A 14,977-nucleotide genomic window follows, 5' to 3' on the forward strand; every position below is an offset into this window, starting at 1 on the left:
ACAGAGAATGAGCCACGTGGCTACTTGTGGACAATGTTCCAGGCAAAGGAATAGTAAGCATAAAGACACTGGGCAAGGGTATGCTGGCATGCTTCAAGAAAAGCAAGGAGCTCAGAATAGCTGGCACTAAATGAGCAAAGGCTATGTTTTTCTTACTTTATTCTTACTGAAACGGTGGATAACTATTCTCTCAATAACCTCCTTAGTCGTCTTTAGTTTGATTTACCCTTTAAAATTTACTTATAGATCCTGTTCTTTAGCTTTTTCATTACTTAGTGGTTTTCCTTTGAACCACCTTTGAAAACTTACTCCATTCTTCCAACCAGGCCAGGATATACACAAGAATCTTTTCTCTAATTTCAGCATTCTTAGCATAAGTAACTATTTTCTCCAGGAAATATATTCTCCGTTTCTTATGTTCTGTAAGGGAGATTTTTTTTCCAGAGTGCACATTCTCATCAAGAGTATAGCGATTTATTATCCGCTGCACATTGAGCAGTATGTCATTCAGCTGCATATTAATGTCCTATAAAAGTAAGAACGAGGATATATTAATACTCAGTTTTTTGATATAATTGAACATCTGTTAATAAAAACTCTCAACAAAGTGGGTTTGGAGGGAACATAGTAAAGGCTATATAATGAAAAATCCGCAGCCAAATTATACTCAATAGTGAAAAACTGAGAGCTTTTCCTCTGAGATCAGAAATAAGACAAAGATGTCCACTCTAACCACTTTTATTCAACATAGTACTGGCAGTGCTAGCCATAACAATCAGATAAGAAAAAGAAATGAGGTAAGGAAGAAATTAGACTGTCACTATTTACAGATAGTATATATAGAAAACCTTAAAGACTCCACCAAAAAAAACTATTAGAAGCAATAAATGAATTGAGTAAAGTTGCAGGATACAAAATTAATACCCAGAAAATAGTAGCATTTCTATAGAATAATAATAATAAAGCAGAGAGATTAAGAAAACAGTCTCACAATTGCACCAAAAAAAAAAAAAAAAAAAAACCTATGAATAAACTTAACCAAAGAGGTGAAAGACCTGTACTCTAAAAGCTTTAAAACATCCATGAAATAAACTGATGGCACAAATGGAAAGACATTCTATATTCATGTATTCATGTATTGGAAGAATTAATATTATTAAAATGTTCATACTACACAAGCAATCTATAGATTCAATTTAATCCACATCAAAATATGAATGGCATTTTTCACAGGACCAGAGCAAACACTAAATTTTATATGCAACCACAAAAGACCCTACATACCCCAAAAAATCTTAAGAAAGAAACAAAGCAGGGGGTAAATTTTATTTTATTTTATTTTATTTTATTTTATTTTATTTTATTTTATTTTATTTTATTTTTTATTTTTTTATTGGAGTTCAATTTGCCCACATATAGCATAACACCCAGTGCTCATCCCACCAAGTGCCCCCCTCACTGCCTGTCACCCAGTCACCCCTACCCCCCCCACCCACCCACCTCCCTTTTCACCACCCCTTGTTCGTTTCCCAGTTAGGAGTCTCTCATGTTCTGTCTCCCTTTCTGATATTTCCCACTCATTTTTTCTCCTTTCCCCTTTATTCCCCTCTCACTATTTTTTATATTCCCCAAATGAATGAGACCATATAATGTTTGTCCTTCTCCGATTGACTTACTTCACTCAGCATAATACCCTCCAGTTCATCCACGTCGAAGCAAATGGTGGGTATTTGTCGTTTCTAATGGCTGATTAATATTCCATTGTATACATATACCACATCTCCTTTATCCATTCATCTTTCCATGGACACCGAAGCTCCTTCCACAGTGTGGCTATTTTGGACATTGCTGCTAGAAACATCGGGGTGCAGGTGTCCCGGCGTTTCACGGCGTCTGTATCTTTGGGGTAAATCCCCAGCAGTGCGATTGCTGGGTCGTAGGGCAGATCTATTTTTAACTCTTTGAGGAACCTCCACACAGTTTTCCAGAGTGGCTGCACCAGTTCACATTCCCACCAACAGTGCAAGAGGGTTCCCTTTGGCCACATCCTCTCCAACATTTGTTGTTTCCTGCCTTGTTAATTTTCAGGGGGTAAATTTTAGATTGTAAGTTATGCTATAAAGCTGGAGTAATCAAAATGGCATGGTGCTGGAACAAAAATATACACATGGGTCAATGGAACAGTACAGAGAGCCCAGAAATAAACCCACAAATATATGGTCAGTTATCTTTGACAAAGTGGAAAAGAATAGGCAACGAAAAAGACAGTCTCTACAAAAAATGGTGTTAGGAAAACTGGACAGCTACATACAAAAGAATGATCCTAGACTACTTTCTTACACCATACACAAAAATAAACTCAAAGTGGATTAAAGACCTAAATGTGAGGCCTGAAACCATAAATATTTTAGAAGAGAGAACAAGCTGACATTAGCTGTAGCAACATTTTTTCTAGATATATCTCCTGAAGCAAAGAAAAGAAATGCAAAAACTGAACTACTGGGACTACATCAAAATAAAGAACTTGTACTCTGTGAAGGAAACAATAAAAAAAAAAAAAAAAAACCTAAAAGACAACCTATTAAATGGGAGTAGGTATTTGCTTTGCAAATGACCTATCCAATAAAAGGTTAGTATCCAGATATATAAAGAATTTCTAAAACTCAACACCCAAAACCTAAATAATCCAATTAACATATGGGCAGAAGACATGAACAGACATTTCTCCAAAGAAGAAATCCGGATGGCCAACAGCCATATGAAAAGATGCTCAACATCATTCATCATCATGGATATGTAAATCAAAATTATAATAAGATATCATCTCACACCTGTCAGAATGGCTAAAAAAAAAAAAAAAAAAAAAACAAGAAACAAGTGGGGATCCCTGGGTGGTGCAGTGGTTTAGCGCCTGCCTTTGGCCCAGGACGTGATCCTGGAGACCCGGATCGAATCCCACGTCGGGCTCCCGGTGCATGGAGCCTGCTTCTCCCTCTGCCTGTATCTCTGCCTCTCTCTCTCTCTCTCTCTGTGACTATCATAAATTAAAAAAAAAAAAAAGAAAGAAAGAAAGAAAAGAAAGAAGTGTTGGCAAGAATGTGGAGAAAAGGGAATCCTCCTGCACTGTTGGTGGGAATGCAAACTTATGAAGCCATTGTGGAAAACAGTATGGAGGTTCCTCAAAAAATTAAAAACAGAACTAACCTATGATTCAGTAATTGCACTATTAGGTATTGACCCAAAGAAAATGAAAACACTAATTCAAAAAATATATGCACCCCTATGTTTATTACAACATTATTTACAATAGTTAAATTATGGAAGCAGCCCAGTCCACCAATAGATGAATGGATAAAGATGATGTACATAAGTATGTGTACACATATATGCATGTATATAATAACACCGTGTGTGTGTATGAATATTATTCAACCATAAGAAAGAATGAAAACTTGCCATTTGGAATGACATGGATGGAGCTAGAGAGCATAATACTAATCAAAATCAGTCAAAGACAATATCATATGATTTCACTCATGTGGAAAATAAGAAACAAAGGAAAAAGAGAAATCAAGAAACATTATTAGCTATAGAGAACAAACTGGTGGTTACCAGGGGGAAGTGGGTGAAGGATGGGTGAAATTGGGTTGGGGATTAAAGAGTACACTTGTCATGATGAGCACTGAGTAATGTATAGCGTTGTTGAATTACTATATTGTATACCTGAAACTAATATAACACCGTAATTAACTATACCAGAACTAAAATAAAAAACTTTTAAAAAATGGTGGAGATACTACTAAATTCACAGTTGATGTGAGATGTATAACATGTGAAAATGGCTTTATTATTTTTAAAAATATTTTATTAAATTATTCATGAGGGACACACAGAGAGATGCAGAGACAAAGACAGAGGGAGAAGCAGACTCCCTGTGGGGAGCCTGATACAGTACTCAATCTGTATCACAACCTGAGTCAAAGGCAGGGATCATAACCTGAGCCAAAGGCAGATGCTCAACCACTGAGCCCCCACAGGGCCCCCTGAAAATGGCTTTATAAACAATAACTGCTGTTAACAAACAAATAAGCAAAAGGAAGTTGCTTTTTTTTTCTTTACCCAGACCTCACACTTGGAAAGCACGTATCAGATATTCCTCAACATAACTTTTATTTCATTAACTCACCTTTTCAAGAATCTATCAGCAAATTTCTTTTGCTTATCACTTTATACCACTATTCTCAATAGGAGTAAATTACTGCCTCATATATGGCATTTGGAAATTTGTAGATTCATTTTTGGTTGTAACAATAATTGGGAGGAGGGATTTATTGGTATTCAGTGAAAGGTGGGCACCTGGGTGGCTTGGTCTGTTAAGCATCTGCCTTTGCCTCAGATCATGATCACGGGGTCCTGGGATGGAGCCCCACATCAGACTCTGCTCAGTGGGGAGCCTGCTACTTCCTCTCATCCTGCTCCTTGGTTTGAGCTCTCTCTCTATCTCAAATGAATAAATAAAAATCTTTTTAAAAAAGAATGCTAGCTCATTTTACAGAGCAATAAACAGTCCACACAATGAAGAACTGGCCCAATCTTGCATAAATTTGATTATCCCGTGAGACATTCATGTAGGTTTTTTTTAATGTTTATACTTATCTGAGCCTAGAAATTTACTCTTTTAAAAGGAAAAAATTTACTCTTTTATATCTAAAAATATAAACACAAAGTATTTTTTGCCTAGTTTAATTATATACTGAAATTTCCAGGAATGCAAATATATGTAAATCAAAAGAAAAATATTCTTTAGGGATGCCTTGGTGGCTCAGCAGTTGAGCACCTGCCTTCAGCTCAGGGTGTGGTCCTGGAGTCCCAGGATGGAGTCCCACATTGGGCTCCCCTTGAGGAGCCTGCTTCTCCCTCTGCCTGTGTCTCTGTGTCTCTCATGAATAAATAAAATCTTTAAAAAAAAGATTTAGAAAATAACAAAGAAAAATATTATTTAGAATTTCTCCAACAAAATTTACCATTCTGAAACACCATAGTACCAGAGTAATTCACTAACATTAATGGTATGTAGTGTCAACACAATAAACCTGCATTTGTATCAACCTATTATTTGTAGCTTTCACTTTATTTTAATTCTACATATAGGTGCAAGCCTCTGTCTACCTCTTTATTATGTCTTCTAGTGAAATTTGACCTAGAATTTACACAATTACTTTCCTTTATTTACCTTCACACTTATATTATTTAAAGTATAAGTATAGGTATTTTATCTGTTAATTTCACCTCAGGAATGAAAGGATATTAAAATATTTTAAAAGGGCACAATGAATCTGAGAGATGATGAACCACCACTCCACCTTTTCCAACATTATTAATTACTCTTTAAATTTGGTTACAGAGAAACTGAACTCTTTCCACACTCCTTACAATAAAAGTCAGATTTGGATTTTGCACACCAAATCATCATGGAAAAGAAGTAACCAGATATTAGGTGCTGGAAATATTACAATTAGAAACAGAGATGATGCAAAAGAAAGAAAGGAAGGGAAGGAGGGAGAGATGGAGGGAGGGGGGTGGAGAGAGAAAGGGAGGAAGAAGGAAGGATAAGATGCAGCAAATAATTTGTCAGGAACACAGGAGAGTGGAGACAAAGTTGAATAAGCCAAGTGATGTAAAATAACACTACAAGATAACCCATAGCATAGTGATGAAGAAAAAATACCAAGTCTTTATAAATTCTTACAGAAAACTAAAGAGGCAATAGCACTTTCTAACTCATTTTTTGAGGCCCTGATACCAAGGCCAGATAAAGAAAAGAAAGTGAGATAAGGAAAGAAAGAAAGAGGGGGGAAGGAAGGAGGAAGAAAACTATAGACCAACATCCCTGATGAATATTGATGCAAAAATCCCCAACAGTCAGTGTGAGGCAGGGTTTATATGACTCCAACACCCCTGTTCAAACTCTAGGAGTGTACTCATTCTGATGCCCCTTGCTGCTATCAGATGGGCCAGGGCCAGATATTAAATCACCGATTCCCTGCTGCAGATGTTGGACCTTTCAATTCTGCTTCAGTCTTTTTGATTAGGCCAAGAGAAAGTTAGTTTGGTACAAGTCTGTCTTAAGTGTCTCTCTAATAAGTACATATTAATCTATTCAGTAAAAAGAGAAGTGTATCTAACTAGAATTTTTTCACAGTTTGCTTTTTAATGCATTTATCTTTATAGCTACAAACAGAATTCAACAGCACATTAAAAGGATTATACATTATGAGTAAGTGGGATTTATTCCTGGAGTGCAAGAATGGCTTAACATATGAAGCCAATCAATGAAATATACCAAATTAACCAGGTAAAACCACACATCATTTCAATTGATGCAGTAAAAGCATTTAACAAAATTCAACACATTTTCATGATAAAAACATACAAAAAAGCTAGGAATAGAAAGAAACTTCCTGAACACAATAAAGACACATATATGAAGAATCCAGAGCCTGGATGGTTCAGTGGCTTAAGTGCCTGACTCTTGGTTTCTGCTCAGGTCATGATCTCAGGTTCCTGGGATCGAGCCCCATGTTAGCCTCCCCATAAGGGAGACTGCTTATTTCCCCCTCTCTCTCTGCCCCTGCCATGCTCACACACTCTCTCTCATAAATTAAAAAAATAATTTAATAAATAAATAAATAAATCTTAAAAAAAAATCCAGAGGTAATATTCTCAATAGTGAAAGTCTGAAAGGTTTTCTTCTAAAGTCAGAAACAAAGCAACATATTACTCTGTAACCAGAGTAATTAGGCAAGAAATTAGGGATTGCATTAAATGTGTAGACTGCTCTGGATAGCATAGACATTTAACAGCATCTGTTTTTCCGACCTATGGAAGAAGATATCTTCCATTTCTTCTATGGGAATTTTTTTCATTTCTTTGGGTCTTCTGCAACTTCTTTCGAAAGTGTTCTATAGTTTTGAGAGTACAAATCCTTTACCTCTTTGGTTAGGCTTATTCCTAGGTATCTTATGGTTTTGGGTGCAATTGTAAATGGGATGCATTACTGAATTTCTCTTTCTTCTGTCTCAGTATATAGAAAAATGCAACTGATTTTTGTGCATTGATTTTATATCCTGCCACTGCTATTCCTGCATGAGATCTACTAATTTTGGGGTAGAATCTTTTGAGTTTTCCATGTAAAGTATCATGTCATCTGTAAAGAGTGAGAGTTTTACTTCTTTGTTAATTCGAGTGCCTTTTTTTAAAAAAAGCTTTTTGTTTATTTATTTATGAGAGACACAGAGAGAGGCAGAGACACAGGCAGAGGCAGAAGAAGCAGGCTCCATGCAGGGAGCCCGATGTGGGACTCAATCCTGGGACTCCAGGATCACGCCCTAGGCGGAAGGCAAACGCTCAACCGCTGAGCCACCCAGGCGTCCCGCGAGTGCCTTTTATTTCCTTTTGTTGTCTTATTGCTGACGCTAGAACTTCTAGTACTATGTTGAACAACAGTGGTGAGAGTGGCCATCCCTATTATGTTCCTGACCTTAGGGGAAAAGCTCTCAGTTTTCTCCCATTGAGAATGATATTTACTGTGGGCTTTTGGTATATGGCTTTTATGACATTGAGGTATGTACCCTCTATCCCTTACACTGGAGAGAGTTTTATTCAAGAAAGGATGCTATATAAAAAATAAAATAATAAAATAATAAAAAAGGATGCTATATTTTGTCAAATGTCCATCAACAGATAAATGGGTAAAGAAGATGGATACACACACACACACACACACACACACACAATGGAATATTACTCAGTCATCAAAAATATCAAATCTTGCCATTTACAACAACATGGATGGAACTAGAGGGTATTATACTAAATGAAATAAGTCAGTCAGAGAAAGACAAACATCATATGATTTCACTCATATATGGAATTTAAGAAACAAAACAGAATCATAGGGGAAGGGAGGAAAAATAAGACAAAATCAGAGAGGGAGACAAACCATGAAACTGTTAACTATGGGAAACAGGGTTGCTAGAGGGGATTGGGTGGGGGGATGGGGTAACCAGGTGATGGGCATTAAGGTGGGCACGTGATATAATGAGCACTGGGTGTTGTATGCAACTGATGAATCACTGAACTCAACCTCTGAAACTAATAATACATTTTATGTTAATTAATTGAATTTAAATAAAATAAAAATTTAAAAATAAAATGCAAATTATCCAGAGGAAAAAAAAACTGTTAAACTAGTGAATGAATTCAGCCAAAGCTGTGGGATATGAGTACACAAAAATCAATTGTGTTATTGTACACCAATAATGAATAATCTGAAAAGAAAATTAAGAAAACAAATCCATTTACAATAGTATTGAAAGAATAAAATACTAGGAATAAACTTAGCCAAGGAGGTGGAAGACTTGTACACTTGTAATTTTCACTACAGAATGTTACCAAAAGGGGACACCCGGGTGGGTCAGTGGTTGAGCATCTGCCTTTGGCTCAGGGTGTTATCCTGGAGTCCTGGGATCAAGTCTTGCATGGGGCTCCCTGCAGGTAAACTGCCTCTCCCTCTGCCTTATAATATCTCTGCCTCTCTCTGTGTGTCTCTCTTGGATAAATAAAATCTTTTTTTAAAAAAAGAATGTAACAAAAAGAAATTAAAGAAAACAAAAAATAAATAGAAAGACATTCCATGTTCATGGATTGGAAGATTTATATTATTCAGACACCAATACTACCAAAACATACCTACAGATTTAATGCAATCCATATCAAAATACCAATAGTATTTTTTGCAAAAATAGAAAAATCCATTCTAAAATTCATATGGAGTCTCAAGGTGCCCTGAATACCCAAAGTAGTCTTGAGAAAGAATAATAAAATTGGAGAGCACACACTTCTCGTTTTTAAATCCTAGTACAAAACCAATGGTAATTAAAACAGTATACTGACATAAAGACAGATATATAGATGAAAGGAATAGAATAGAGAGCATAGAAATAAACTTTTGCATATATGGTCAAGTGATCTTTCTAAAAAGATTTATTTATCCATGAGATAGAGAAAGCAAGTGAGCAGGGGGAGGGGTGGAGGGAGATGGAGAGAGAGAGAATCACAAGGAGATTCCCTACTGAGCATGGAGCCTGATGTGGGGCTTGATCCCACAACCCTGAGGTCATAACCTGAGCTGAAATCAAGAGTTGGATGTTCAACTGACTGAGCCACCAGGTGCCCCTCAAGTGATTTTTAATAAGGGTACCATGACCATTCAATGGAGAAAAAGCAGTCTTTCAACAAATGGTGTTGGGAAAACTGGGGATCCACACAGAAGAATGAATTTTGACCATTACTTTACAGCATACACAAAAACTAACAAAGTGGGTAAAACAAAAACAAAAACAAAAAAACAAACAAAAAACAAACAAAACCTCACCATAATACCTAAAGTTGTAAACAGAAGAGAGCATAGAGAGAAAATCTTCATGATATTGGATTTGGCAATGACTTCTTGGATCTGACCCTGAAACCACAGGCAACAAAAGTAAAAATAGATAAATTGGACTAAATCAAATGTAAAACTTTTGTGTATCAAAGGACACAATTAACAGATTGAAAAGGCAACCAATGGAATGGAAGAAAATATTTGCAAATCTCTGATAAGGAGTTAATATCCATAATACATAAGGAACATCTACAACTCAACATTTAAAAAAAATAATGACCCGGGGATCCCTGGGTGGCGGAGCGGTTTGGCGCCTGCCTTTGGCCCAGGGCGCAATCCGGGAGACCCTGGATCGAATCCCACGTCGGGCTCCCGGTGCATGGAGCCTGCTTCTCCCTCTGCCTGTGTCTCTGCCTTTCTCTCTCTCTGTGTGTGACTATCATAAATAAATAAAAATTAAAAAAAATTAAAAAAAAATAATGACCCAATTTGAAAATAGGCTTAGGATTTAAAGATTAATTTATTTTAGAGCAAGGGAAAGGGGCAGAGTCTCAAGCAGACCCCACACTGATCCCAGAGCCCGACATGGGATTTGATATTACAACCTGAGATCACAACCTGAGTTGACACCAAGAGTTGGACACCTAACCAACTGTGCCACCCAAGCACCCTGAAAATGGGCAAAGGCTGTAAATAAACAGTCAAAACTGATATACAAATGGCTGACAAGCATATGAAAAGAAGCTTAACATCATAATCTTTAAGGAAATGCAAATCAAAACTACAATGAGATATCACTTCACACTCATCAGGATGGCTACTATAAAAAAAATAAATAACAAAGGTTGGTGAGGATGTAGAAAATTGGAACTCCTGTGCACTGTTGATGGGGATATAAAATGGTGCAGCTGCTATAGGAAACAGTATAATGGTTCCTCAAAAAATTAAAAATTAAATTACTGTATGATCCAGCAATTCCACTCTAGGTATATAAAGAATTTAAAGCAGGGACTTGAACAAATGTTTGTATTCTTATGTTCATAGCAGCATTACTCAAAATAGCAGAGAAGTGGAAGCAACCCAACGGTCCAGTGATTAATGAATGGATAAACAAAATGTGTTATATACACATAATGATAAAGAGAATTTACAAAAAATGTATAGCTAGCATCACACTTACTGGTGAAAGTCTAAAGTGCTCTAAGAATTCTGCTCTAATTACTTTTATTCAACATTGTATGAAGGTTCTACCTATTGGAATAAGGTAAGAAGGAAATGAAAGAATAAAGCTTGGAAAGGAAGAAATAAAATGTTTTTTATTTACAGACAAAAATATTGTCTATGTGAAAACTCCCAAATAATCTACAAAAAAGCTATTAACATGTTCACAGAATAGAACACTAGTATGCAAAAATCAAAACTGTAGTGGTGCCTGGGTGGTGCAGTTGGTTGAAAGTCTGATTGTCAGTTTTGGCTCAGGTCATGATCTAATGAATTTTGGGATCAAGGCCCACACTGGGCTCTGCACTCAGTGGGGAGTCTGCTTGAGATTCTCTCTCTGCCTCTCCTGCTGGCGCACTCTCTATCTAAAGTAAGTAAATCTTAGGGGAAAAAAAATCAAAACTTTATTTTTATAAGCTAGCAGTAAATTGGAAATTGAGATTTAATAAAACTACCATTTGCAATTACAATAAAAACATGAAATATGTAGGTATAACTCTAACAAAATAAAAGCAAAGATCTGTACACTGAAAAATACAAAACAGGGCAGCCTGGGTGGCTCAGTGGTTTAGTGCCACCTTCAGCCTAGGGTGTGACCCTGGAATCCTGGGATCGAGTCCCATGTCAGGTTCCCTGCATGGAGCTTGCTCCTCCCTCTGCCTGTGTCTCTGCCTCTCTCTGTGTGTCTCTCATGAATAAATAAATAAAATCTTTTTAAAAAATAAAGCAGTTTAAAAAATATAAGAGTTTGGCAATTTTTTATAAATGTATGATTCCATATGATCTAGCAATACCATTCCTAGGTATTTGCTCAAGAGAAATGAAAACTTATGTTTATACAAGAACTAATACATGAATGTTTATAGTGACTTTATTCATATTACTGTTCCAAACTGAAACAACCCAAATATCCTCCAACTGCTGAATAGATATTTTATGCTAAAACAAAGTCAAATGACTACTTAGGGTGATATGATTTATAAGGCATTCAAGAAAGGGAAAAATATAGGGAAAGAAAACTAATGGCTGCTAGGGGGTGGGGGAGGGGTTGGCTACAAAAGAACACAGAATTTTTTTAGGAGACGGAACTATTTTAAATCTGGATTTTGGTAGTGGTTAGACACCTGTATACCTTCGCTAAAACTCCCAGAACAAGACACCAAAAGGGTGATTTTTATTGTACATGAACTTTATCTTAATTTATTTTAAAAAATTGTCCAATATAAAAAGTACAGGCAGTAAAATCAGACTATCTGGATTTGATTCCAGTATCCACCACACATCAATTATGACTTTAAGGAAAAATCTAATTTTTTGTCATCTGTGAAATAGGATGAAGAATAATGCCTACCCTTTGGATAGAGTCCAAGATGGTGGAGGAGTAGGAGACCTTAGTTTTGTCTCATCCCAGGGATTCAGCTAGATAGCTAATCATTCTGAACACCTGTGAACTCAACTGAATAAGCAAAGAATTGCTGCAATTATACAAATAGAAAAGTGACCACTTTCTGCAAGAATGACAAGATGGAAAAACTCACCTCAAAAAAAAAAAAAAAAAAAAAGAACTGACTGCTAGGGACCTAATAGTATGGATATAAGTAAGATGTTGGAACTAGAGTTCAGAATAGTGATTATAAAGATACTAGCTGGGCTTGAAAAAAGTTTAGAAGAACTAACGAATCCCCTTCTGGACAAATACAAGCTAAAATCTAATCAAGTTATAATCAAAAAGGCTATTTTTAAAAAAGGTTATTAATGAGATGCAATAAAAAATGGAGGCTCTTACTGCTAGGATAAATGAGGCAGAAAAGAGAATTATTGATATAGAAGACAAAATGATGGAGAATAAAGAAGCTGAGAAAAAAAAGAGATAAACAACTAGTGAATCACAGGGGAGAATTTGAGAAATAAAGTAAAACAATATTAGAATATTTGGGATCCCAGAAGAAGAGGAGAGAGGGAATGGGGAGCAGAAGGTATATTAGAGCAAATTATAGCAGAGAACTTCCCTAATCTGGGGAAGGAAATAGGCATTCAAGTCCAGAAGGCACAGAGAACCCTCTCAAAATCAATAAAAAATAGGTCAACACCCTGATATATAAGTGTTGCTTGCAAATCTCAGAAAGAAAGAGAAAATCCTGAAAGCAGCTTGGGACAAAAGATCCATAAGCTACAAGGGTAGAAACATTAAACTGGCAGCAGATCTGTCCACAGAGGCTTGGCAGGCCAGAATGGACTGGTTTGATATATTCAGGGTGCTAAATGAGAAAAATATGCAGTCAAGAATACTTTACTCAGCTAGGATGTCATTCAGAATAGAAGGAAAAATAAAAACCTTCCAGAACAAAGAGAAACTAAAAGAATTTGTTATCACTAACCCAGCCCTGCAAGAAATATTAAAGAGGATCCTATAAGCGAAAAGAGAGCTCAAGAGTAACATAGATCAGAAATGAACAGAGACAATATACAGAAACAATGACTTTACAGGTAATACAATGGCACTAAATTCATATCTTTCAATAGTTACTCTGAATGTAAATGGGCTAAATGCCCCAATCATTGTTGGCAAATTGAACTCCAATAAAAAAAATGCCAAAAAAATGCCCCAATAAAAAAACACAGTGTATCAGATTGGATAAAAACGCAAGAACCATTGATATGCTGTCTGTAAGAGACACATTTTAGACCCAAAGACACCTCCATATTGAAAGTGAGCAGATGGAAAGCAATTTATCATACTAATGGACTTCAAAAGTAAGCTGGGGTGGCAATCCTTATATCAGACAAGGATATAGATTTTGGTTTAGATTCTAAACCAAAAACTGTAATAAGAGATGAGGAAGGACACTGTATCATAGTTAAAAGGCCTATGCAACAGGAAGATCTAACATTTGTAAATATTTATGCCCCTAACATGGGAGCAGCCAATTATATAAGTCAATTAATAACAAAATTAAAGAAATACATCAATAATAATACAATAATAGTATTGTATTGTGGGGACTTTAACACCCCTCTCACTGCAATGGACAGATCAGCTAAGCAGAAGATCAGCAAGGAAACAAGCTTCGTTTTTGTTTTTGTTTTTTCTTTATTCATGAGAGACACACACACACACACAGAGGCAGAGACAGAGGCAGAGGCAGAGGGAGAAGCAAGCTTCATGCAGGGAGCCTGATGTGGGACTTGATCCTGGGACCATGGGATCACGCCTTGAGCTGAAGGCAGATGCTCAATCACTGAGCCACCCAGGTAGCTGGACCAGATGGACTTCACAGATATATTCATAATATTCCATCCTAACAGAATACACGTTCTTCTCGAGTGCCCATGGAACATTCCCCAGAATAGATCATGCACTGGCTCACAAATCAGGTCTCAACTGGTACCAAAAGACTGGGATCATTCCCTGCATATTTTCAGACCACAATGCTTTGAAACTGGAAGAAGAAATTTGAAAAGAACTCAAATACGTGGAGGCTAAAAAGCATCCTACAAAGAATGAATGGGTTGACCAGGAAATTAGAGAAGAACTTTAAAAAATCATGGAAACAAATGAAAATAAAAACACAATGGTGCAAAACCCTTGGGATGCAGCAAAGGCAGTCCTAAGAGGGAAGTATATAGCAATACAAGTCTTTCTCAAGAAATAAGAAAGGTCTCAAGTATACAACCTAACCTTATACCTAAAGGAGCTGGAGAAAGAACAGCAAATAAAGCCTAAATCCAGCAGGACAAGAGAATAATAAAAATTAGAGCAGAAATCAATTAAATAGAAACCAAAAGAACAGTAGAACAGATCAATGAAACTAAGAGTTAGTTCTTTGAAAGAATTAATGAGTATAATAATCCCCTAGCCAGACTTATCAAAAAGAAAAGAAAAAGGACCAAAATAAAATCATGAATGAAAGAGGAGAGATCACAACCAACACCAAAGAAATACAATTATAAGAACATATTATGAGCAATTATACACCAGCAAATTAGGCAATCTGGAAGAGACGTATAAACTACCAAAACTAAAACAAGAAGAAATAGAAAACTTGAACAGACCCATATCAGCAAGGAAATTGAAGCAATAATCAAAAAACTCCCAACAATACAATACATCTAGGGTCAGATGGCTTCTCAGGGGAATTCTACCAAACATTTTTAAAAAATGTTTTATTTAAATTCAATTTGCCGGGATTCCTGGGTGGCGCAGCGGTTTAGCGCCTGCCTTTGGCCCAGGGCGCGATCCTGGAGACGCGGGATCAAATCCCACATCGGGCTCCCAGTGCATGGAGCCTGCTTCTCCTTATGCCTATGTCT

At 36.5% G+C, this 14,977-nt stretch overlaps 1 protein-coding gene across 1 annotated transcript in view; it reads right to left on the reverse strand.

Moving 5' to 3' along the window:
* Positions 1–14,977, reverse strand: part of FAM186A (family with sequence similarity 186 member A) — a gene marked incomplete at its 5' end in the record, with an annotated part of 108,496 nt that overhangs the window by 48,741 nt on the left and 44,778 nt on the right. Inside the window, one exon of the mRNA XM_041735606.1 lies at positions 310–526. Within this exon, the coding sequence (XP_041591540.1) occupies positions 310–526 (217 nt within the window). The remainder of the gene's footprint in view (positions 1–309; positions 527–14,977) is intronic.

Source organism: Vulpes lagopus, chromosome 21 (genome assembly GCF_018345385.1).
Source record: "Vulpes lagopus strain Blue_001 chromosome 21, ASM1834538v1, whole genome shotgun sequence".
NCBI lineage: Eukaryota > Metazoa > Chordata > Mammalia > Carnivora > Canidae > Vulpes > Vulpes lagopus.